At 37.6% G+C, this 27265-nt stretch overlaps 2 protein-coding genes across 2 annotated transcripts in view; one reads left to right on the forward strand and one right to left on the reverse strand.

Moving 5' to 3' along the window:
- vsir (V-set immunoregulatory receptor) overlaps positions 1-19881 on the forward strand; it is a 22002-nt gene extending 2121 nt beyond the window's left edge. The window contains exons 2-7 of the mRNA XM_072437247.1: positions 11732-12124; positions 12999-13049; positions 13131-13241; positions 14400-14427; positions 14876-15051; positions 18569-19881. Coding sequence (XP_072293348.1) covers positions 11732-12124; positions 12999-13049; positions 13131-13241; positions 14400-14427; positions 14876-15051; positions 18569-18600 — 791 coding nt within the window. The 3' untranslated portion in view covers positions 18601-19881. The remainder of the gene's footprint in view (positions 1-11731; positions 12125-12998; positions 13050-13130; positions 13242-14399; positions 14428-14875; positions 15052-18568) is intronic.
- cdh23 (cadherin-related 23) overlaps positions 1-27265 on the reverse strand; it is a 303992-nt gene that overhangs the window by 31454 nt on the left and 245273 nt on the right. The window contains exons 31-37 of the mRNA XM_072437248.1: positions 26049-26437; positions 25463-25564; positions 25324-25326; positions 24681-24830; positions 23623-23751; positions 22554-22676; positions 21612-21839 (exon numbers count right to left, since the gene is read on the reverse strand). Coding sequence (XP_072293349.1) covers positions 21612-21839; positions 22554-22676; positions 23623-23751; positions 24681-24830; positions 25324-25326; positions 25463-25564; positions 26049-26437 — 1124 coding nt within the window. The remainder of the gene's footprint in view (positions 1-21611; positions 21840-22553; positions 22677-23622; positions 23752-24680; positions 24831-25323; positions 25327-25462; positions 25565-26048; positions 26438-27265) is intronic.

Genomic DNA, 27265 nt, shown 5'->3' on the forward strand with positions numbered 1-27265 from the left:
TGTCATAATAATAACTATTAAAGCATTTATAGAGTTTATTTCAGTTATACTCTTGTAGTGTGTCATAACAATAACTATTAAAGCATTTATAGAGTTTATTTCAGTTATACTCTTGTAGTGTGTCATAACAATAACTATTAAAGCATTTATAGAGTTTATTTCAGTTATACTCTTGTAGTGTGTCATAATAATAACTATTAAAGCATTTATAGAGTTTATTTCAGTTATACTCTTGTAGTGTGTCATAATAATAACTATTAAAGCATTTATAGAGTTTATTTCAGTTATACTCTTGTAGTGTGTCATAATAATAACTATTAAAGCATTTATAGAGTTTATTTCAGTTATACTCTTGTAGTGTGTCATAACAATAACTATTAAAGCATTTATAGAGTTTATTTCAGTTATACTCTTGTAGTGTGTCATAATAATAACTATTAAAGCATTTATAGAGTTTATTTCAGTTATACTCTTGTAGTGTGTCATAATAATAACTATTAAAGCATTTATAGAGTTTATTTCAGTTATACTCTTGTAGTGTGTCATAATAATAACTATTAAAGCATTTATAGAGTTTATTTCAGTTATACTCTTGTAGTGTGTCATAACAATAACTATTAAAGCATTTATAGAGTTTATTTCAGTTATACTCTTGTAGTGTGTCATAATAATAACTATTAAAGCATTTATAGAGTTTATTTCAGTTATACTCTTGTAGTGTGTCATAACAATAACTATTAAAGCATTTATAGAGTTTATTTCAGTTATACTCTTGTAGTGTGTCATAACAATAACTATTAAAGCATTTATAGAGTTTATTTCAGTTATACTCTTGTAGTGTGTCATAATAATAACTATTAAAGCATTTATAGAGTTTATTTCAGTTATACTCTTGTAGTGTGTCATAATAATAACTATTAAAGCATTTATAGAGTTTATTTCAGTTATACTCTTGTAGTGTGTCATAATAATAACTATTAAAGCATTTATAGAGTTTATTTCAGTTATACTCTTGTAGTGTGTCATAATAATAACTATTAAAGCATTTATAGAGTTTATTTCAGTTATACTCTTGTAGTGTGTCATAACAATAACTATTAAAGCATTTATAGAGTTTATTTCAGTTATACTCTTGTAGTGTGTCATAATAATAACTATTAAAGCATTTATAGAGTTTATTTCAGTTATACTCTTGTAGTGTGTCATAACAATAACTATTAAAGCATTTATAGAGTTTATTTCAGTTATACTCTTGTAGTGTGTCATAACAATAACTATTAAAGCATTTATAGAGTTTATTTCAGTTATACTCTTGTAGTGTGTCATAATAATAACTATTAAAGCATTTATAGAGTTTATTTCAGTTATACTCTTGTAGTGTGTCATAACAATAACTATTAAAGCATTTATAGAGTTTATTTCAGTTATACTCTTGTAGGGCGTCATAACAATAACTATTAAAGCATTTATAGAGTTTATTTCAGTTATACTCTTGTAGTGTGTCATAACAATAACTATTAAAGCATTTATAGAGTTTATTTCAGTTATACTCTTGTAGTGTGTCATAATAATAACTATTAAAGCATTTATAGAGTTTATTTCAGTTATACTCTTGTAGTGTGTCATAACAATAACTATTAAAGCATTTATAGAGTTTATTTCAGTTATACTCTTGTAGTGTGTCATAATAATAACTATTAAAGCATTTATAGAGTTTATTTCAGTTATACTCTTGTAGGGCGTCATAACAATAACTATTAAAGCATTTATAGAGTTTATTTCAGTTATACTCTTGTAGTGTGTCATAATAATAACTATTAAAGCATAATAACTATTAAAGCATTTATAGAGTTTATTTCAGTTATACTCTTGTAGTGTGTCATAATAATAACTTTTAAAGCATTTATAGAGTTTATTTCAGTTATACTCTTGTAGTGCGTCGTAATAACAACGTTTAAAGCATTTACAGAGTTTATTTCCATCATAATCTTGTTCAAAAACGCACGATTCCACGGGGTTTTACGCACACGTGGATGCGCCAAAAGTGGTGCTCCTCAAACGCAGCAGATTCCCCAACATTTGCACAGATTGTTTGAGTCTGGGCCGGTTGTTTTGAGCCTGTTTCTCCGGGTTAAGTGCGGTGAAGAGTGAGCAGAGACAGCTGCTGCTTCAAACTGCTCCGAGCTTCACATCAAACGCACATTTCAAACCCTGTGGAGGTGATCACTTTTCACTTTTAGGATTCGGTCTGTTTGGATTGGCTGGCGCGATAAGCTCCCTGAAGGCGACACATTGACACACAAGTCGAGGTTACATGGCAGACGTGTTACATTTACTTTTACTTTGTTGTACTTTTCATAGTTGTTTGAAGAAGAGCACTGTTGGCGTTTAAAGTTTTGGTTCCTCTTCCTGCTGTGTGTCAATATCAAATTATGCAAATATTTGTCTTGTACTTTGCTTTCAGATATGATTTGTTTTGATTTTTTGTTCAAGGACCTACACCAGAAATGCCATGTTTTGTCTGTGCGATCACGTTAAATAATAAAGCCGACTTATAAAACTGTTACGCAATACTCAGGTCTCGACAAGTACCTTTTTAAATCGTACTTGAATCATCATTATGGGTCACTACAGTATTATTTTAAAGTTATCCTCTCTTCCCACCTCTTACTACTACTACTACTACTACTACTACTACTACTACTACTACTACTACTACTACTACTACTACTACTACTACTACTACTACTACTACTACTACTACTACTACTACTACTACTACTACTACTTACCTCTAACCCTAACCAATGCTACTATCTATTCTAGTGGAAAGTTAGTCAATTTAAAGAACAAAACAGAAGGTGACTTTAAAACCACGTGACTTTGTTGGCAGAATGTTTTATTGAAGTGGCTTTTATGTGCTACTGCCCTTCATAAACACAACATTTTAATTGTAATAAGTCTGTAACGAGCGTGGCACACAGTAGCAAAAGTACATAACGTTAACAGTTCCCTGAGTAAATACAGAGCCATTAAATATGCATCTATGAAAGTGAATCCACTGTATCCCTGGAGGCATATCGCGTCTCGTTTGTTTAAGTCGTTCCTTCCTCCCTAAACCATGACAACAACATCTGCCGCTGCCACGGAAACACTGCCAACAACGCCGCGCTTATCCAAACACAACCGAACACTGGTCCTGGTTTTAACACTGATTTAACCCAACGTCATGTTTATTCGTCACGTAACGTCTTTAAGCTTCGAAAAACCGACACGTTTCTGAGGAAGAGCTTGGATTTAAAAGTGTTTGTTGGGACAAGAACTGGACTCGGGCAGGATGTGGCGACTGACTTTTGACTTTATTTATTCCCTGATTACGTTGTGTACATCGGGGGCGCCAGACATCGATCCAGTCTCCAGCGGAAAAGATCATTTAAAGGGTCTAAACGCGTCTCGGGCAGTGAGAGCAGAGGACCGAGGCGCAGTTGCTGATACGTGTTTTTTTGCTGAACTTGCGAACATGTGTCGGCGACTTTACGGGAACAATAGTGGAGGAGGGGAAGATCCCGAATGCTCAGAGGCCTTTTCTTTGCACTATATTATGTGTAGTGACTGTAGCGACACGAACACGAGCGTTGAGAAAGAACCGGCCTTCACTCCGGTGGTGAAGTCAAGGATGTGGCATTGACAGTTGTAGCGTCAACACAGAATCATTTGTAACTGTATGAACTCCTTATACCTCAAAGTTATCACCATTCTAGGGTCTTTAGTGTTTCAGTCGACTAATTAATTTGATTTTAAGGGTTTATGTGGGACGGCAGCGAACAGGAGAAGGCATGGAGTAAGTTAGCTGTAGATTTGGGAGTGAATTACAAGTTTAATTTCACGTTTTACTGTTTACGTTGTGCAGTTTTGGTCAGATACATAGAAAAACGTAATAGTTTTGAGAGATTTTGCCAAAATTGATCGGCGGAGCATGTTTTTAGTCGATTAAAGTGTGACATCAATGCAGCTTTGTGGAAAGTTATTAGACATTTATACATTTATTACTTTTATGCTTAACATACTACTTTTACTGTTGAAATACATGCATAGGTGCAGATAAATGGAGAGTATTCAGCATTAAAACAAACAAACAAATAGGCTATATGAAGATCGTTTATTATGATGAGCTGGGGAAGTGTGAAGAAAATATGTATTATTTATTTATTTAAGTGTTTACATGTATAAGGCTTATTCAAAGTGTCTGCAAACTAATCATATTTCAAATATTCAATTTTCCATCATACGTTATTTTTTGCAGTATTACTTGTTCTACTGAGCATTTTCAATCATTTTATTATGTGTTATTATGTGTTTATTTTATTGTATTTATGAACGACGCCATGTAGTAATTGTCCAATGGGTGAAGCTTTCCCATTGAACTCACTTAGTCTCAATAGTTGCAAAAAAAAACCCAAACAACAAAGTCTACGCCATGATGTAAAAGTTCTTTTCTTACATTGCATCAGTACAAAAAGCCCACGTTTGAGGAAAAAGGGACATTTCAGCCACGTTATTTCTAAAGTCGTTTTGTAAAATCGTGTTCTGAATGTCACAACAGCAAGTTCTCATGTATTTATAACAAAAAAAGAGGAACCAAGACGGACCAGGGATATTGAAACATACAAAAAATGATATGATATGCAAGACTTTTTGGAGCTGTGTTTGATTGACGCTTTCAGACTTGTGCTCGTTGACCCGTAACGTTAACCTCGAACTACATCCTTCTCACTCAAAAGTGTGCCTGAGCTTCCTGTTGTTCAGGATGTCGTTTGCATTTTATTTTACACTCAAGACCTGACGTGAAACCTTTGATTTTGATCACCTTTGATTACATAGCATTCATTTTGAAGCTGATTAACAACATGATGGAAAAAGTAGAAGTAACACTGCGACTCAATGGGCCTGTGAATACACATTTGGAAGTATAATACAAGGTTGTATCAAAATATAGCAATGATATTGAATCTAACTTTATGACACAGATGCAATAGATCTAAAGCTGCAGAATTAAAAGAAGGAAATGCTTTAAATCATAATCGTAGAATATTCTTATTCTTCAAACACAAGGGTTAGGGTTAGGGCCTACACTACTCGCTGGACTAACGCTTTCATAAATGTACCTTCTATATGTATTGTTGGGTATCTTTGAACTACCGGTACCTAAAAACTACCTTCATTTATTGCAGCATTAATTATGATATACAGAATAAGTATGACAAAACTACAATGTTCATAAATCCAAACATTGTGGTGCAACTGCCTCGTAACTGTCTATATTGCTTTCTCAAGACCCACCAGGCATTAAAACCTGTAATCCAAGTAAATTATATTTCAGTACCAGTTGTACCTTCACTCTTTCTTTGGTACTGCACTGGTGCCTTGTAATGATCCCCAGTCTTATCCGTGTGCAATGATATGAATCGAGTAAAAGCACAATAACAGCCAGAATATCGCTTTTTGCATGTGTTCTATGTAATCAAAAGGCCTGTCACAATAATTACGTATCATATCGACGTATCAGTCAATATTTGATGGGAAGAACAACATATTTAGGGCTTAATATGTGTCGTGTAAGTTTCCTTTGCACTTTGGGGAAACTTTTCTATTAGATTAGATCGGTGGAAAGTGAAATCAGTAACTTTATCACTCGCTGTCAACACAGACTAACTACAATAGGTCACTGAATACACATTTTGACTGCCTTTCACTTTATTTTTTATATTTTCACCCTCTGACAATGATTAATTCGGCCAAAAAACATACACCAACACGGCTTCAGAAGAAGTCAATTTGAATTCCATATAATCCAGCTGCATTTGCATTTTATGAGGAGCAAAGGTCTTACAAAAGCTAAAATAGTCTCTGTTGCTAATGTGGAGCCCTGAGTATATGACACCAAACAGACCCGTATCTCCATTATCTTTATACAATGAGATGCTTATTCAAGTTTCCTCTAATCCACAGGAAACCGAAGCAGGTTGTTCATGTTCATCGAGTCCTGATAATTTCCATTACACGCTGAGCACAACAAGAGGAAGCGTGCCAAAATACACATGTAACAGAGTAAATATACCCCCTGCAAAAATGTTTTAATTAATTCACACTGGATACGCTGCATGCCCGAGTGAGGGAGATCTGTCAGAAGGAACATGTCCTAAACAGGTGGCAGCGGGCCTTAAAACAAAAGAGACAGTGTGTCCAAACCCTGAGGGGCCGAGGGATCCTGGGAGGAGAAACCTAGATGTTTAATGGAGCCAAAACCCCAGATGTCTGCTGACTGAAATGAGACGTCTGTCTGTGAAGAAGATGGCAAAGACTCATTTTACCTGCTTCTGCTGCTGCTGCTGCAACAACCACATCAAAAAGAACTGGCACCAGATCTGTCGCTAAAGGCCAGAAAAAAACACTGCTCAGGAGTTACTTTCACAAAGATGTACAAGACAAGCATTATCTTAGATGCTGCATCAGTCGAACAAGACGATGTGAAGGCAAGCCGTGCGCTAATACGCTTCTGTTGCCTACTGTGGGAAAAGAACTGGTGTCCAATGGATCTGAGTTGTACATAATGCACTCTAAGAATACACAAACAAGAGACAATACTTTTGTTCCTACGTTTCTGTTATTTATGACTCCTCTAACAGTATTTTTGACACGTTACATGCAGTGGTCAGCTACAATTGTAGCCACAGCTGCCTTGAGGCACTGCCAACAGCCAAATATTTCTTGTATCTTCTCCTACAGCATGTTAGGTGTACTCCAGTCTAGGGCTGGGTGATTTAAAGCTCCACTATGTAGCTGTTTAGGCAAAAAATAGACATTAAAAAAATTGCATATTTTTTCATTTTTGCTGTTTATAATGCACGTCCTTACTGTGAGAGTGCTTGCATCTCCACAAACCTGACTCATAGTTGGTCTGAAGGAGCCTCCTCCTGCTGCATGGAAATGTAGTTTCTTAGCTAGAATATTGCATAGTATGGCATAAAACTAATCCATCTCCACAGAATCATACAGGTGTTGTGCCACCTCCAGAAAGTTACATACTGTTATTTTAACAAACAAATGATACGATTTTTACTAATTACGTGGCTGTAAATCTGTCAATTAAAAAGCCCCAACCGGATCGTTGCCAATCCAAACTAATTTAATCTTGTAATTCATTCTAGTAACACACAACTTGTACGACAATAAATGCAAATTTGACCTAACAACAAGGGGCCCCTGAAACTATGGTGTCCACAAGACGCCTACAGATGAAGGAAGGGTGTGTGAGGGACAATGGGACGACAGCTTATCCACCCATTGTCCCGCTGCAGAGACAGGAACAGCCATGATCCTCAGGGGGGGGCAACAGTTTCACTCAATCACTGCCCTCGCCCTCTACAACATAATAGCCTCTGACACTTACACAGGATGCCACCACGTAAACATATACGAGCTCAGGGCTAATCAGAAAGCGAAGGTCGTGGGTTGCTCTCGCGTTTCCCTTTTCGCAGAACGTAAACCAAATGTCAAAAGATGGTGTTGACAATAAGATGGACAGTGCACTTCCTTTATTTATGTTCCAAAGTGGTTCAAAAGGCCCAGTTAGTGTTTCATAATGGACAGCGATGGAGAAGTGGTTATATTTACGTACATGTTGATGTCGTAAACGTCCGTCACTGAAATATCCACGTTGTTCCCCCAAGTTTTCTTCTACAAACTGTACATTGTGCTCTACATTTAGATTTAGGCCTACGTTTTTGGAAAGCTGATTTGAAATTAATTTTCCTTGCATGTGTACAATAAATATGCAACAGACAATTCAACATTACTTCCCAAATTACTTCAAAATGTCAAAAAATCTGTATTTAGAATTAGTTCTCAATTGACAAAACTTGATAAATAAAAAAAGCAAATCATTCAATATGATCCAGAAAGTTAAAGGAATGCACAAAGAGACAGTTGTCAGATTATCTCACATTCAAGAGCAATAAAAACACATTTAATTCAATAAATGCTATGTTTAATGCCACACTGTAGTAGAACATAACAGGCGAAAGCGGCAACATCTCCACCAGAAAAGTTACGCAGTTCATCTTTAAGAAACCAACTGATGAGAAACAAAATGTATAGAGAGCCGTCATTCACGCCGCCTCGTCCTCGTCCCGTCAGAGGCATTTCATTGAGTTTCAGCGTGACGGGAGAAGCTGGAGCAGCGGCGGGAGTTTTGTTCGCGTGTCGCTTTAAATCAGGAAGGAAGTTCACTCCTTAAATCCTGCCCTGGCCGCCGCTCCACTGAATACTGAACTGAATACAGCATCAGTTACTGCTCCAGCCGCCAGAGTCACCGGGCACACTCACAAACACGCATACTTCCTCAGTCCACCCACACAATAACTGTACGTACAAGTAAAGGGAAGGAATACACAGTCAAAAGATGAAAGTACTTGTACAGCTGCATGTTCTGCTATTCATATTGTAAACACTGAGCTTCCTTGTACTGATAATACTTCTATACTTCTGACGGAGGTGGGCAACATACACACGTTTTTAGATAATATGTTGTTTTGAAGATATGTCAAATTTGAATATTGAGTACTGTATTTTCCGGACTATAAGTCGCACTTATACAGTCCCCCTTTTTCATAGTTTTGGCCGGGGTGCGAGTTATACTTATATTTATACTCATATACTTACCGGAGCGACTTATATGTGATATCATTTGTTATTTACACACTTGCAAATGCATTTCATACTCCAGTGCGACTTATATTATGTTTTTTTTCTTCTCTATTATGCATTTTTTGGCTGGTGCGACTTATACTCCAGTGCGACTTATACTCCAGTGCGACTTATAGTCCAGTGCGACTTATAGCCCGGAAAATATGGTATAACAACGAAAAAGACGATTACGAATTAAGAAAATGTTGTAAACTGTCAGTATATTTAAGGGTTTAAGGCCATATTACTGCACTTTTGCGATTCAATTTACACACATTTCACGTTTGTCCGATGATTGAACCTCAACTGACAACTTCAAAGACTTATGTTATTGAGGTATTATTTTTTGTCAATATTGCCCTCCCCAAACTACAACTGTGTGTACTTCTACCTACTGAAGTGCACTGCAAGTAACACTACGCTTTTCATTACCACTAGTGTGTGACTGCGACTACATGCAGCCACTTTCATTACTTCTGATACTACTGTCACTCCAAAACTCCTCCTACCACTACTACCATCATTAAAAGGGTGATTTATCGTTTTACTGTTTCAACCCTGTGTAATAAACAATAATAACACATGATAATAACTGAATAGGCCAGTGGTTCTGGAAGAAGCGGTCACAAACGAGCATCACAGGCCGAAAACACAAACTAAAATTATAATGCTATTAAAAGCCATAAAAAAGCAAAGCAAATACAATAATTAAAGCAAAATCAGCCGAACTCGAAGCATCCAAATGGAGTTGACTTAAAATACATTTGAGTCGTGTTTATTAGGGCTGCAAGCTCAATCCCATCCATTTGAATAGACAAAATTAGCACAATTTCTTCCACAAACTTTGCTAGAACAGGATCTTTCCTGTAGGTCAGTGTTTTATGTGCATTGTCCCTGATAAATAAACTCATAAACTAAACTAAACAACAAAAAATATCCTGGCATTTACCTGCATAAAATCCTGCAAAACCTGTAGTGTAGATCTGTACAAACATGTTCTGGGTCCAAGTGCTTTTGTTAGTTCTCCTTGAACTTGTGTTAAATAAGATAAGATAAGATAAGATATTCCTTTATTGTCCCCCATTGGGAAATTTCATTGGTGCAACGCAGGTAGATACAGAGTATATCAACTTTTAACAGAATCCTATTATTAAAACATAAATTGCATATCTAACTGCAATCACAATACTTGTCAGGAAATCGCAATATTCAATATATTCCTAAATCGTGCAGCCCTAATGTTCATCTTTCTAGTAGTCTGTATTATTATTACCTGAATCCTTATTTATCTTATAACTCTACTGCTACTCTTCTTACTTTGCTCTTACAACACAGTAATTTCCCCATTGAAGAAGGATAAAGGATTCATTATATCGTTTGTTTGTGGCATCTTTTTTCCCCCCTGCGCCAGTGAGCCTAAGGATACACTCTTGTTATTAAAATGAAACAATCTGTCAGAGGCCACAATACACAATTCACTTTGCTATGCCTCATTTCACTACAGCGCAGAAAATAAAATAAAAAAGCCAAAACAGGATGTGGTTCGACTTGAGATGTTTGAGTTGAGTAACATTCATGTGTGTAGTGTAAAATCATTGTGCAGCTGTTTTTATGGTTTCCGGAGTTTGAAAAATGATGCAGTTATATATTTTTTGTTAAATAATACAAGAAAGTAGACTGACAAACTATACTGCTACTACTACAGTTTTTTAGACTTGGACAATACCACACAATGACTCTTGAGACAATTGAAATCCGTGGTAAGCACTCGTCTGTTTTCCGAGTCACTGGTCTGAGAGGAGCAAATGAGCCGCTTGTAACCACTGCGTGAGACTGAGCTAAAATAGAAACAGGAATAACGCATGGGAAATTTTATTCTGGAACACGATTTGGAGACAGAGAAATGCTATAATTAGTTTGGTGAGCAGTGTATACATACGCTGTGACTTTAATAGGATTAAAGCAGCTCTGCAACTTTGTAGAGTGGAAAAATTAAAGAAAAAACTGCTGCAAAGAGTGATGTATTTTCTTGTGTATCTGTAAGCTGCTGTTGGAGGAATGGACTGACAGACATTTTGGTAATAAAGTAAAAAAATTAAATATAAAATAAAGATGTATTAAATATTTTTAGGCTTATTTTCTTATGTGGATTTGGACCAAACTAATCCCAGAATGGCTGATTTGACTGAAAGTGGGTTATAGTTTCTTTCTGAATGCCCAGGGCTTTAATAATTCCCATTTATCTGGAAATATAAATAAAATAAGTTATTTCTGCCACCTGCTTCAATATGTTCTTGCTTTGCCTGGAATGTTCCACACTATAGCATTTAAACGCGTCTATCTCCATGGAGACAAGCAGGTGTCACCTCGTGTCAGAGTTACATGCCATGTTACAGGTCAGGTCAGTGTAGAGGCGAGTCCACTTAAAGGTATTTTTTAAATGCAGTACAAACATCTATAATTAAATAAATGCAAGATGGATAAGTGTATTGCTATTTTCATGGATACAAGCAAATGGTGGATCCCCAAACCAGAAAAGTTGCATAGTGCACCTTTAACAATGGTCAAATCAATTAATTATACACAAAACATCCATAAAAAATTTACAGATTTCGCAATTGTATAGGCAATTGTATATTTGCAATGATATTCCAAACTACAGGTTTAAAGGTGCACTATGTAGCATGGTCCATCACCTGCTTTCTCAAGAAGATTATAATGCTTTGCCTGAAATCTGTCCCAGTGTGGTCTAAACTTATCTGTCTTTCATTTATTCAATTACAGGCATTTTTATTGCCAAAAAAAAAAAAAGTGGTCCTGGCGAAACAACCTCTCCATGGAGAATAGAAGGTTTCAGAAACTCCACTTAAAAACATACATAGATCCCCTTTAAAGTAATGAACTTTGAGGTCATGTTCTTTAGTAATAAAGATCATTTTGCAAAAAAGTTTGATCTAACCAAGTTTCCCGTTTTGTCTTTGTCCAGCCGATACAAAGCTGCCCTACAGTCACCCCACTCTGGAGGTCTCCGCTCCTCACATGTACTACACCTGTCCAGAGGGGGCGACGGTGAAGCTGGTGTGTAACCAAGGAGGAGCCCTGAAATACCCCACGGACAAGCTCCACCACAGCTGGTTCTTCACTCAACAGAGCGACCAGCACTGCTCCAACCACATCAGACCCAGAAACATCGGCCACAAGCTGCCCCCAGGGGTCCACGTCGGGGCCTCGGCGGAGAACTTTTGGCTGTCAATGGCGAACGTGACCTACTCAGACCAGGGCCGGTACTGCTGCGTGGTTCTCGACGTCCAGGACACGAAGCAACACAAAGTAGTGCACCAGAGGCCGCACAGCCACGTGATGCTAACAGTCACGCCAAGTAAGAACATGGCGAGATATTAGGTTAGAACGTGATCACGAGGGTTTTTAGTGTGACTGTCCAATATATTGCAATTGAATCAAAATCACAGTTTGATTTGGCGCAATTGTCAAGTCGCAAGGGTTGCAATTATTTAGATAATACAATGTCCTCTGCAAAGAACAGACTATCATGTGTTTATAGAAATATCTTGTAGTATCAGTAGTTTAGACCTCTACAAACGTGTTCTGAAATAGATGTGATTCTTCTATTAGTTTATCACTTCATATTTCAGTCTTCTTTCAAGTGTTAATGCTTCTGAGTTGTTTACAAAGTGCACTCTGGACAGAATCCTACTTTTTAAACGTCATCACAAATCTAATATGTATGTATGTACACAAATGTATAAAAATGTGCATCCTTAGTTTTTAGACTCAATGGCCAAAATCTTGAATAAAACGCAGGAGCTTAGGCACCTGGTATTTGCAGTTTTTTAAATGTTATCAATCAAGGCGGGTACATTCTTTTATATAATCAGGTTTAAGTTAGTAGTAGTTTCTTTTTTTAATCAGACATTTCTTATAATAAGTGAGGAGAAGGTTACATTGACAATAGCTGATCTTTGAATTCTTAGCTATTACCAAATACATGCTTATCATACATGTTGGCAAATATTTCAAATAGTGTGTATACTCCTGTGTTGATGATATGGTAACCGTTGAGGCTTTCATTACTAGTTCAGATACTGGAAAATTGTAGTCATATCTGAACATGCTGGGAGATTAGATTACTGTGCATCCTGTTGCTTTAATCCTCCATATTCATGTTTGCAGTGGTGCTTTTTCTTCACTGTGGCATAAAGAACCAATGGTTTCCCTTTTGTCTTTGTCCACAGGAAGAAATGGCTCTCAGGAGTGCACATATGTGGACCCCACTCCGCCCGGAGGTCTGTCCCTGTAATTACGCCTTTAAGCTGATGCATCCACATATTCTGTTTGTTGTGTTTATACTGTGTCTGTCCCCACAGGCGCGGTGCCAGTGGCTTTGGCTGTCGCTGCCTGTGTTCTGGCTCTTCTCTCACTGCCTCTGATTCTGGTGCTGGTTTACAAACAGCGACAGAGCGTCCATTCAAGCCGATGTGAGTATCACTGATCAGAACAGTGGAAACTCTGAAGTCAAAAGTGCCCTCCGTAACTTTTCTGGAGGATCTGGCACCTGTTGTCTCCATGGAGTTGTTATTGCGGTGCCTGGAATGATTCACAGTATGGCATTCACTTCATCTCCGTGAAGGCAAGCAGGTGACACTATAGGGTCGAGCAACGGGTCAGATCTGCGGAGAGGCGATATCGCTCAGTGTAAGAACGCATGTTTGTTTAGGTAATTTAATAAATGCAAGATAGGTCAGTTTAATGCCATGCTGTGAAACTTACTGGGCAAAATATAACATCTCCATGGAGACAAGCAAATGATGGACCAGAAAATTTACAAAATCCATGTTTAATTTTAAAAAAGCGCTTTCACGGTACACTTTCAAAATCACATTTCTTCTGTGCACACGCAAAACTTAAACTTTGCTGTTGTTGTTTGTTGCAGTATATTGCATGAGAGATATGCTTATTTTATTTAACCTTTATTTTATCAGGCAAAATAACAACAATAAAAATATATATATTTACTATGTGGTAGTAAAGGTAACAAAGTGGTCACTGTAGCAAATCTAACATTAGTTTTTTTTTTTTTATATATATATATAGTATATCTAATCTAAGTAATCTAGTAATCTAGTAAAAGTCAAATACCGTATTTTCCGGACTATAAGTTGCACCTTTTTTCATCGTTTTGTCCGGGGTGCGACTTATACTTATATATATACACTTATACTTATACTCCGGAGCGACTTATATGTGATATTATTTGTTATTTTCACACTCTCAACCGCATTTCATACTCCAGTGCAACTTATATATGTTTTTTTCTTCTCTATTATGCATTTTTTGGCTGCTGCGACTTATACTCCAGGGCGACTCATAGTCCGGAAAATACGGTAGTACTACAATCAAACATTAGTTGTAGCATTAGTAGTAGTAATAGTAATTCTACTTCCCGTTTGCGTGTAGCGCCGGCATTAAATCATCATAATTCATTCATCTCCTCATGTTAAGGGTCAAGCTTATATTCTCCCTGCCATGTTTCCCTCTGCTATTATTCTGTCACTTGTTTCCTGCTGTGGAGTTGAACTGTTCCTCTTTGTTTCATTCACTCACAATGGTCCGTTTCCCCCTTCCTCCCTCTGCAGGTGCTCAGGAGCTCGTGAGGATGGACAGGTGAGCTTTCCCACACTACACAATGAACAGCTGCTCAGTATTACTATATGTATCCACTAGTTTAGGCTGCTGTGCCACTACCTACTATAATATGGGCTGCAAAATGTGTCACTGACTTGCTTGATTTCTTTCACATTTCTATCGTAAACAGTTATTTAAATTCTCTATTTCCTTTACGATTTACACTTTTAATAGTCCTTTTAATTTTCCCTTCATTGTTTTGGTCACACTGTGTAAAATAGGGTACACCGCTTTATTTTGGGCTTGTATTTTCTCAATTCCTTTTGGCTATACAAGATAAATATCCTCCACAAGTTCAGTAACTCGCATCATTATTTATCTAGGTTAGGGAGTGGCACAAAGGGGAGAGGTTTTGACTTCTTGGAACTTAATTCATATCTAATGCTATTCTTATTTTACCAATTATTTTTCTGTTTTCTCTCTCCAGTGAAACTCAGGGCCACGAGAACCCAGTGTTTCTTGGTGGATCTCCTCAGGGTAAACCCCGAACTGTGTCTCAGATAATGACCAGGCAGTCCTCTGAGACGGGGCGCCACCTTCTGTCCGACCCCGGAACACCGCTCTCCCCGCCCGGACACGGGGACGTGTTCTTCCCGTCAGACGGTAATGAACAATAGCTACAGTTGTTTGTTGCTTTAATTGTAATAAAGCAAACGCTCGTCCCCGCGATGTGGCACAGGCGTTTTATACTAAACATCTTTCATTCAAAACTTTAACTCCACTGTTTAAAAGACAGAATTAAGCTATTTTAAACCACAAGCTGCATATTCTCTGATCTAAGGTTATCAGAACAGGCCGTTTTGAGTGTTTGTAGATGTATGAAGGAAAAAGAGCAGATACAGCAGTGAAAAAACCATAAACAGGGACGATTGGGATTTAATGGGAACTAATTACAATTACGTGCCAGAATTATACTCAATTATAAGAAAAAGTACTGGTTTAAAATTGTACTCTACTATTACTCAAAAAATGTACCAAATTACAGTAAGCAATGAGTTACTTTTCACCAAGGGCGAGTGACACTGACCCATCAATTATCCCACTTATTATGGCAATTCATCTGAAATGTGCTATATGGTGCCTTTAATTGTCTTGATGGCCAAGTGTCTGGACATTAAGCTGTTCAAAATTTTTGAACAGCTTTTATTTTAGACAATATACTCGAAATTCTGATATTGCCTTCCCCCAAAATAACAATTGTATTATTATCCATTTATTAATATATTTTTCCCAATTCATAGCAAACTTACAATTATAATAATGGGACTCTCTTTTCAACAACAGAATAATCCTGCCTTTCGCTGCTCTCTCTCAACATTTTTGTAATAAGCAGTGTGTCGTTTCTTGGCAAAATATATTGAGTGGAATTATATTTGCTGTATCCATCTTTTGCCCGAGAGCAATAGTCCTATATCAGTGCGATACGAACAATAGTGTTGGGCCTAAGAATACTTTTTAAGACGCTATTTGCACTGGAGGTCAGAGAATAGGAGTGTGCAGAGTGATTGAATGCTGTGACAGGACTAGAGGCGCAGTGGTATCATAAAAAAGCTTTTGGTTTGAAATATATTCCCTTTTTAACTTTGTTTTGGTGTAGTGCCTAATGTTCCTTGATGACAAATTAATGACTGCAAGGGTTATTAACAAGTTCTGCCATAATTTAAAATGGAAATTGTTATCAGCTTGTTCCCATACTAAAATTAAAACACATTAGTAAGGCGCAGGCTAACCAAGCGTCTGTCATTTGCCTTTTAGAGTTTTGGTTTTCACACGCAACGGCAAAACACGTCTATGATTTCAAAACTAGCACAGTTTTGGGGGGAAATCTGATGCAACAGCCGTGTGTTTGGCTTTCTGTGAGTCATGTAGTAACTTCCTGGATGTGGTGCAAGCTTTAAAGTGAGTGTTTGTCAATGTTATGTGCAAAGAGGCACGTTGACAACAGCTGGTTCAGATCCCATACGAACACTGCAATCTTCCCGACTCCACCCAGTAGCGCTTGAGCAACTCTAAGTATTAGTCATTTTGGAGCGTTACCTTAGTTACGTTCAGTTCTTAGCAGTGGCGTGTGAGATGATTCACCTAATGTTTAATTTGCAGTTGCAGTGTTGGTAGAAAGCCATTTTTGTAGCTTAACTGAAGTGACAATGTTGATTAAACTTATAAAATTGACAATATTATAGTTGTTAAGTTGTATTATAGTTTTTGCCCTTTGTCTAGCCAACTGCATTGCAATGTAACACACTTTGCATCTTAAGTTAATCTTTCGGGCTCATGCTGTAACAATATTGAAGCATGTTTTTTGCACATATTTTCTAACGTTACAGACATACCACTCATGCTTCACTAGTGTACCCGTTTCCTGCTTTTGCAAAAGGGCCAAATCTTGACATACATAGCTTCTGAACTTTAAATACTCAGAGCTAGCTGCGGTTGTTGTTTTCTTGGAATGCTAACTTGCAAAAACGGACTTCTTTCATTACCTCTTAGCGGTTCGCGCATGTTTCGCTAAACTGTACATTTGGGTTTCATTTCTTCTGTTTATGTAAGATAAGATAAGATATTCCTTTATTGTCCCACATGGGGAAATTTCATTGATGCAACGCAGGTAGATACAGAGGTAGATACAGAGGAAAAGAACAGATCACTTATAGGAAGTCTGAAAAACACAAAATACAAAAGATAAAGCACAATAAGTGTGAAAAAAAGTGTGAGAAAAGAGCGGAGTGTTACACCGGGCTGCCTGCTGTACCAGCGCCTTTGTGACGTATGTAACGGAGACACTTCAGTATTTTCTGTTATTTACTTGTTTGATGGCCTTTAGCTGATGGGAATATGACCAGTGCTGCAGTTCCCCATTATTGTCAGTCTCATATATCAAGCATTGGACATTTTTGTTCCGCTTTGGAATACGTTTAGCAATCTTTCTAATGAGAAGAGACTGAAAAAGCAATTAAAATGAATCTTTAACTGTTTACGAAATTAACAAAGTATGAGGGAAACTATTTGATTGTATAAATATATCTGGTACACATGCCTAATATGCAGCTCGTTACTACAACTGTGTATTTTAACTATAAGACATAGCTTAAAGTAAAAAAGTACCCGTTCTTCTCTTCCGCACCTGTCGCCTGCTCTGGTGTACAGAGCTTTCCCTGCCACGAGCTTGTAAAACAAACCATCTGCATCACTCATACTTAGTTCACAGCTGTTAGTTTACTTGCTTTTTACACATAAAATTAGCCACAATGTTCATGTAGCAATGGGATATTTATCAAAAAATGTTTATCACAATTATTCTTCATGAATGATTTGTTTTGGACATTTACTTGATCCATTAAAAGACAAACACACGTATTGTTTTGGGGATATACCTAATTAGAATATGTATATATACGATAATCCATTATACAAATTGATATATCGCTAAAGACTGAAGTGACAAAAAGTATAGATTCTCATGCAAAAGTATTGAACATTTAAGTTTATTTTGGAATCAGTTCAAACTGGGCTGGAGTGGAGATAATTAAAAGATCAAAGAGCCAAGGTAAAAATTCTTTATAGTAGAGGAGATTCAATTAATGTTCAAACAAAACACGTTGGTATCTACTAGAGAATATTGCAATACCTGTCATAGTATTACTTAACATCAAATCGAAATGAGTGGTATTGCCCATTACTAGTATAACGTGACATTCCTGTCCTTAAAGGAATATGTGTTATCAATATTGAGAAGAATGACTAGTTATTAGTAGTGTTCTGTTACATGGTCGAATCAGAATTCTTCATAGATACTGTCACTGGTACTCCAAATTCTGAATATATATTTTTTCCCAACGCTGATCACCATTCAACTTTTTGTGATACTTTGGCACACTTTAGGAAATGTCTGCATATCAATTGATCAAGTATTGTAATAAAAAATAAAATAGACATCAAGATATACCTTTTTTGGCCATCTCGCCCCCAATTCATATGCTTCCTACTCCAGCCTCCTCCACAACAGAGAAAGGTTGAAAACATGATCCCTGCAATCATAACCTGTCAACGGTCGCACGGTTATGATTGATTTGTGTGCAATAAAAGTCTGACAGAATCCTCGCCTGTGTTTCTTTTCCAGACACAATCCCCGAGTCTCCAGACCTACTTTAAACTGTGGTTGGTGAACTGCCCTCTGAAGAGGCTTTGCCCTCGCGGATCATCTCACTCTAGGGATCGTCTTCTGTACTGCGTCTGGACTGCCGGAGATTATGTAAAAACTCATTCCAGCTGCAACAACAGCCAGCGGCCAAAACGGACATCTCTGCTTCTGGAGCTGCGTTCACTGCGGACGCGAAGCAAAAACAGCATGTGCTCAGACTGATGCCTGCTCTCTGTAAATCTGCTGATATTAGCTGCGTGAATATCATGCGGTTTTAGAGACTGCGTCCTCAATTATTCACTTTCCAACCGGTAAAATGCGATGTCCGTCTCCTCCGAATACAGTTGTGTATGAGGAATGCAGTACGAATGATTACTGCAAATCCATTACACCCAAACATACTCCAAATAGCAACAAAAACGGACATTTATGTTGTATATGTTGAGTAAATCAGATTGTTTGTGTTTGCTTTGTTTTATATGACAAGGGTAAAAAAACCTGCTTTTGGCCAAATCATTGAAGTGCCCCAAGAGTTATTATTCTAAGATGCAAGTTTTGTTTTAAATGCTTTATATGAGCGGAGGAAAATGTTATATGGGAGGAGTGATTGATTCTTGTAGGTGAAATCATAGTTCTACTGATTCAACTTGACCCAGGTGCCTTCAACAGTGAGGTTTAGAGTGTACTTTTGTGAAGACTTCTGGTTGGGCTGACCTCTTTTCTCTGCTACCTCACTTACTGTCAGCGTTGCCACTGCCGTACTCCTCTTCCTTCCTGGATTCTCAAAAGTGCCCCTGTATATTATGTATATGCATATCTTCAGTTCCTCTTGCATATGTTTGTTCAACTCAAAGAAATCATTATTGCACTCAAAATAATAAGGGGAAATTCTTTTTTAGCAAATATGAGATGTGTGTGTTTTATATTTTTATTTTGTGTATCAAGTTTTTTACCAAATATATAGTTAAAGAAAGAAAATTACGCTTCTGCAGATCCACTGTGTTTAATTGAAATAAGATGTTATTTCAGTCCAAAGTCATCTTTAAATGTGTAGCATGAGCAGACCACAGGGTATGGTGCAAGGTGCGTCATTATTATGTTGAATATTATATACTTTGTCTTTAATAATATGTACATGTGATTGAATGTGAGGGATGTTTGACCATTTTTTGCTCCTTATAAAAACTGTAGCGTGTGCAAAGATTGTAACGACTGATTGCTCAAATATGTTTTGTTCTGTACATTGCTTTTAAACGGTCCTTATTACGCAATAAATATGCACCTTCAACCAACTGAGACGCCAGTGTTTATTGGAGTGGCAGATCTCACTTTCGCCGCACAAGTACGTGATGTACCTGCAGGAACATTCCAGACGCACAAGGTTGTTCCACTTGTGTGCCTCGTACACCAGAGGGAACGTGGCATTGAAGAAACAAGACAATAAAACCAACCAGTTTGATAGAAAGAGACGAGAGAACAACCTGTGCTTGACTTAAATGTGCACTATGAGGTTCTGTTGCTTCCATGGAGATGCTTTGGATGTCTAGAATGTTCCACAGTACGGCATTGAACTTAAAATTCATGGTGTCAAGCAGTTGGTATCGCCGGGCCACGTTACAAGTCAGATCTGTGTAGAGACGACCTTGCTCGCAGTAAGAATGCCTGTTTTTCAATGTGTTTTCTTTGCAATAAAACCATGTGTAATTGAAGTTTAATGCCAAACTGTGGAACATTCCAGGCAAAGCAACAACATCTCCATGGAGACAAGCAGGAGGCGGACTATTGACCAGAAAGATGACATAGCGTGCCCTTAAATAACAACATATTTCCTACTTAATACACAGAAAGTTGCACAAGAAATTGAGAAGAGAAAAAGTTAATCACTTCTGGTTTAGCTTGTTATGCCTGTTTTTTTGTTTTTTTTAACAATACTAATCCTTCACCCAACTGTGCAAATGCAAGGATTACTAAATGTGTTGGTAAATCTAAAGTGCTTAGCCACATTACAGCGTGATTGCTTGTATAAGCCCTGTTAATAGAAGTTCTTCTCTCTAAAATCCACATGCCTAGCAATAGCACAATGGCAACTGTCCAGGGTGTATCCTGCCCCAGGCTCAGGGGGAATATTTGAGCTCGTTCTGTCATCTCTGACTCACTGGATGCTTAAAAACAACTCCTGACGATTATCAGCAAGGAAAAAGTTCACAAGTAGCACCCATTTAGGAAGAAGACGAAGTGAAAAAGCAGCCATAAGAAATCATAATACTGTTTGGGAAGAGGCCTCTGACATGAAACAAAACACTTTTTGAGTGGATGGCTTGCCACCTGCTTTTCTCCATCGAGGTGTTATTGCTTTGCCTGTAAAGTCCCACAGTATGGCATTAAACCTATCTATCTCAGGGTCAAGGGTCAGATCCAGATCTACAGCGAGCTCACAGTAAGAACGTATGTTTTCAAGGTATTTTGTTCGCAATAAAAACACATGTACTTAAATAGTAGCAAGATAAATGCTTAATGGCATAGAAAAATATCAAAGCATTGCGATTAGATTTGCTGTATGTATAATGTATGTATAATGTGTAGGATTGTGATATATTGTGCAGCCATACTGGGGAACATTCAGGCTAAGCATCAGAAAAGTTGTATTTTATAATTACCTTAAAAAACTCAAAAATAAGTCAAAATAATGTTTACGGATGCTACACCCAAAAATAAGCACATTTAACAGTGCAGATCTGTTGTGATGACCCCTCAAAGTGAAATGTATCATAGTAATATTGTTAACTATATCCTGTGTCATTTTTCATCTCAGATCTATAACAATTCCAGGGTTTATTTCTTAAAACATCCCAGTAAAATGACCCTTAATCAAACTGTTTCCGAACAAACAAACAGCTGGGCTCTCTTGTGAAGCTGAGAATAATGAATAATGTAGTTTTGGCTTCTGATTTACTCTAATTAGAAGTGATAAATAAACAATAATGAACAGAGAGTAAGAACTGTCAGTGGTCTCGCTCCTTACTGATAGAGGTGGGTTTCCGTCGTCCTCCACAGTGACCGTGAGGAAATACTCTTGCTGGCGCTCGCGGTCCGGAGGGGCGGGGCGCGTCACCATCTCCCCCGTCACTCGGTCCATGCGGAACGTCAGGTCTTGGTTTCCGGAGGTGATGTAATAAAAGAGCATGGCGTTCGGCCCCATGTCCCCGTCGGTGGCGTTCACGCGCAGAACGGACGTGCCACCTCCAACGTTCTGTGCACACAAGCAAGTCACGTTAGTCCTGTGGGTAAAGAGACATGTTTTTCCCTTTCTTTTTCTTTTTGGCCCATGTTCTTTGTTAGAACGAAAAGAAAACAAATGGTTGAGTTGAAGAGTTGGGAGTGGGAGAAACATTCAGCATTTAGCCTGAGTCACAACACAGAGCACAGTTTGAGAAGTTTTTAAGATGTACACAGTAGTTGCACATGTAAAAATTCTCACTTCCATATGAGTAAATGTTAATTATAGTATGTTAAGTACTGTATACAATAGCGTTTATTGCATATCAATGGGAGACGATGATTACAAAGGTTTTTTTTTACCATAAATTACCATTTTGTTGACCACAAAAACACATATCAAAGTGTGATATATTGCTACAGAAAAAATATCATATTGACTACTACTACTTCATGCGATCACAGAATAACCCAGTGAGAGAATCCCAGTAAAACCTTTTCTAAATGTTAAACTGCAAAAAAGTTCTAATTACTATCTATATTCTTCATAGAACGTCATAAAACATTACATAGTCAACTCTCTGCGGCTCAAATCTTACACTTACACTAAAAACATTCCCATAAAGTAAATGTACGCACAATAAATATGAAGTCCCAAAAGATATTGTTCGATCGCGTCAGGCCTCAATACTTTAACATTTACCGGACTATATTCTTAAACAGTATGATGATTGTTTTGACGTCCCACCTCACTGATGCTGACGTTGTAGCCCTTCTGGCTCACAGGGGCGTGGTCGTTCACGTCCAGGATGTTGACGGTGAGGGAGTGGTTGGTGTACCTGGGAGGGGCCCCGTTGTCAGTGGCTCTAATCTGCAGCGACGAATGTAAACAGTGCATTTAAATCGAAGGCATTCACTGGCACATGTGGGTTTTACAGAAACACATCAAACGTTATAACACTTTTAATAGTATGATAAAGCATGAGCAAAGACTTACTTCATAATTGGCACATAGTTTAAGAATATTCAGGCTTATTTACGACTTAATTGACCCCTTAAACTGGGGGAGGGTCTAAGGACAGGGGGATGCTGGGACAGTTATCCATTTGCTAAATTCCTGTGAACATCAGCCCTCCGAGGCAACTGTTGCTGTGATTTTGGGCTTTACAAAAATAGACTGAATTGAAATTTAATTATAGATGAGAATCTCCCAACAGCAGCTGTATTCCTTCATATTTACCAAGGCGTATCTGGTCAGGATTTGAAATGTGATTTTCCTCTGTGCAGAATCTCACTTTCACAACGAGTCCAGACAATTGTTTCTGCTCCAAATGGTTCAAGACAGCTTCAGTCGGAACTGGGAGAAGTGTTTGTTCAGGTATTTAGGGAATGATATGTGGTTTTTAACACCCTAACCCCTAATTATGTCTGAAACTTTTTTAATCGACCATTTTTTCATTATTAATTAAGCCTTTGTTCATGCTTTATTGAGGCTAATTAAGATGTAGTTATCATAAAGTGGTACATCCCAGTTTGTAAAATTTTATATTTGTATTTATTATTATGTTATTTTTATATTTTGAACACAGTATTTTATTTTATGAGCTCTTAAATGACCAAATAATAGAGCAGCTAACTTTAAAATAATAACTCACAGTAAATATAAAAATAAATACTGAAAATACTACTTGCATACTGTGTTACTTTCCGTTTTGAAATCTCTTTTATTTCTATGTCTTTTTTAACTTTGTTTGAGGGCTGACATTTTCTCTTTTGTTTGAAATTTTAATGTTTGGACCATAACTGACCACACTGACCTTGAGTATATAGCGGTCCACTGACTCTCGGTCCAGAAAGTCGTTGACGTAAACCTCTCCGTACGTGTGGTTTACCGTCTTTATTTTAAACACGTCCTGCATGTTCCCAGCCACCAGAGTGAAGTTCACCTAGGAGACAGTAATAATATATAGTACATTAAGGACAAAGGAGGAAAGGCCTGGTCAGTCTTCATATAAACCGTTCTGTAATACAATGAATCCTGTTTTGGTAGAATAATCAAAGGGAAGACTGTACTATATCCTCCTTATGTTGATATACATTTAGATAGAGCCTGGTTTAAGATTAGAATATACATTGTTATGCTGCTTTGAAGTATTATAAAAGTACTTTTGCAACAACTTTTTATTTGAGGTCTGAAATGAGTCACAATGTAATCCCAGCTCAGCATTTGGCTCAGGACAAATGAAAAGCTTACACACAAAGTATTGTCAAATTTAAAGTGCATATGACAGGCTAGATTACTCATTTCAGTAATACATAATTATATTTTTGCCGGTGTGACACAAAGAGGCGATTTCACAACTGTTACCGAGCATGCAAACTCTAATTTACACAATGGTGATTATGCAACATTTATTTATCTTTAAACTGCCAGAACAATGTGCTCCTTGTGCAGAAAGTTCACCAGATCACTAACTTGGTGCAACTTTTTCGACTTTTTTTCCAACTTATTTCACAAACTGACACATAATAGGAGTAAAATTATGATTTATATTTACCACACCTATTATCCCACAAAGCTAAGTAATTAGGGGTGGGTGATATTGACAAAAAATGAGTTTACCAGTAAAGATACAGTATTCCGTGTCAAAATGATGTCATTGTGTTAAAAACATCTTTAAGTATGAGACCAAATAAATACAAAATCTGCAAAAAAATGCAGATACATTAACTTATACTCTTATTTGAAAGTTTAGTTGCTTTTTTGTTATTATAAATGATGTACTTATTTTACGATTGAGCGATATTATTACTAATGATAATAAAAACATCAAAAATCATATGCACTTGGTTCTCGTTGTGGTTTGTGTCTTACCAGCCCATTCAAACCGGCATCTCTGTCTCTGGCCAGAACCACCGCCACTTTCCTGCCCATGGGCGTGTCTTCAAAGATGTTCACAGACGTGTCAGACGTAATGTCAAACTCTGGGCTGTTGTCGTTTTCATCCAGAATTGTAATAGACACCTGCGGGGATAACACGTTTCTAATACGTTTGTTATATCTGTTACAATCCTCAAAGGACAGCTAATCCTCGTGGTGCCCGTTTAAACAATCTAAGACTATTGTGCTTTTATCTGATAACTAGATATTATTTATGATAGCGAGCAGTAGATATTTTTTTAATTTGTGCCAAAACGGCAACGCAATGCTGCAAAATCCTACCGTGTAAGAGCAGAAAGTAAGTACAGTGCAGTGGGAGAAAACAGGGATCGACAGAGCAATGGCGTCTTGATTGCAGGAGAATAAAGATTAATACTCTAAATATAATAGGAGAGGATAAATGAGGAGGAAAATTATAACATGGCTATTAAAAAGTTGAATTTGCATAATATGTTTCCAGTAAACATGATAATTTCCTATAAACAGGATATAAACGGTTCGGGTCTACAAAATTACATTAATTTATGATTATAACACTCTGTTTTGTTGTAAAAAATAAATAATAAAAGACTCTTACCTTCTGTAAATCCAAAGAAGCATGAATGAAAAATTAAAAGGCTGTTAAAGTTTCTAAAAAAAAATGCAAACATATCATATAGTGACACATACTTATAACAAAACTGCATGAAAGAATGTATTTTAAAAAGTCCCCGTACCACAGTGGAGTCCTTTTTGGGTCCTCCATCATCAGCTACAACTGTCAACGTGTAGGTGTCTCCTTTCTCCCTGTCCAGCAGGCCAGTCACAGTGATGCGACCCTACAAATGTACAACATATTAGATCTTTTCCTCCTAATTATTTCACTCGAGATCACACGTTCCCCCCTCAACAAGATATAAGGGCAAAATTGAACAGCAAAAAGAACAAGAAAAGTCACTATTTCACATCTAAAACTTCAAAGTAACAGGCTCTTTGATCAGCTTACAGCCATGCACCAACACGAGAAAGCTAAAATCACTGAGGAGGTGTTATCCGGTTATACTGTTGGTAAAAAAAAAAAAAAAGGAGCAGAAACTGTGGCTAGACTTTGAAGCAGACCCAGATGTACATATTTTATTACACTCTCTACTACAGGGTCAAAACACACGAGACACAACACAAATCCCTCATGAGGTGATTTTGTCGCTTTTTTTAAAGATTGCAATGACATTTTAATAATCACCCGACTTGAACAGTGTGTTTTTAGCTCTAAAAACCTGATTTCTTTTCGAGCACTTCTTCTCCCAACGCTTTGACACTCACGGTGACGCTGTCGATCCTGAAAAGGGCCAGGGCCACCGGCGAAGTGTCCGGGTCGAAGCGGTACGTCAGCTGGTTCAGGTTGTCCGCAGACTGGGCTCTCACTTGCACCACCTCCGTCCCCGTGGCGATGTTCTCCCTCAGCGACGCCTCGTAACCGGCCGAGAAGAACGCCACGGCCTCGTCCAGCTCGTTCAGCAGCGTGACGTAGACGGTGCAGAAGCTTTTGTGGAACGGCGAGGCCTGGTCGGTGGCGGAGACGTTCATCAGATACGTGGTTTTGGTCTCGTAGTCCAGGTAATCCACGGTGGTGACCAGCCCGGTGCTCGAGTCCACCTGGAACTTTTTGTCAGCTCCGGACACGATGTCGTACGCAACGGCTCCTCCGTCACCTGGAGAAATATGCACAAAACTGTAACGAAATGGTGCAGAAATTGCTTGTTTGAATTGGACAACGAAGAATAATAGTGAAGTAAATTTAGTTCCCAGTGTTTAAAACAATACAAGGCTCAAAACTGTTGAGCTGTGCATTTTACTGCACTTCTTCTCGTCTCTTTTGAAGTACATTTTAAGAGGATTATGTATGTATGTATTTAATGGACCTTTTCTTGTTTCGTAAAGCACTTTGAATTACTTTGTGTACAAACTGTGCTCTACAATCACGAAAGATACACATTCGGGTTTCAATAACAGTAGCAGAGTGGTTAGCATCTCTTTTCAGTAGACTTGCTTGTGTTATTAGTCTACATGGGTATGAATGCACGATTGTTTGTGGTGTTTGTGGGGAATGTTCACGACACGTACAACACAAGTGTTGTCAAGATAGAGTACAAACATTTCAAACTCAATCTTGACACTAAGGACAAAGCTCAATACTCAACTGATAATTAAAGTCAAACTGATTCAAATCTGGGTGTTGATTTTTTTGGCAAATCCTACGACCGGGAGCATAAAACTTCAAACTAAAAGTGAAATACTAATTGCTAAACTTAATTCACACGCTCCAAACTACATATGACCTCATAGAGACACATAGATATATTATTTTGGTTTGCGGAGGACATTACTTACAGTACACGCGATGAATAATTGATGTTTTCATTGCTTAAAACATGTATTCTTGATTGATTGAATGGCCTCGCCTTGCTACAGATCTGACCTGTAACGTGGTCTGGTGGCATTTTTGACCTAATCATTTAGTCAAATTAAGGTTGTGGGTC

This window comes from Eucyclogobius newberryi, unplaced genomic scaffold (assembly GCF_026437365.1).
Source record: "Eucyclogobius newberryi isolate DKJ021-1_F unplaced genomic scaffold, fEucNew1.0.hap1 SCAF_8, whole genome shotgun sequence".
NCBI classification, from domain to species: Eukaryota; Metazoa; Chordata; class Actinopteri; order Gobiiformes; family Gobiidae; genus Eucyclogobius; species Eucyclogobius newberryi.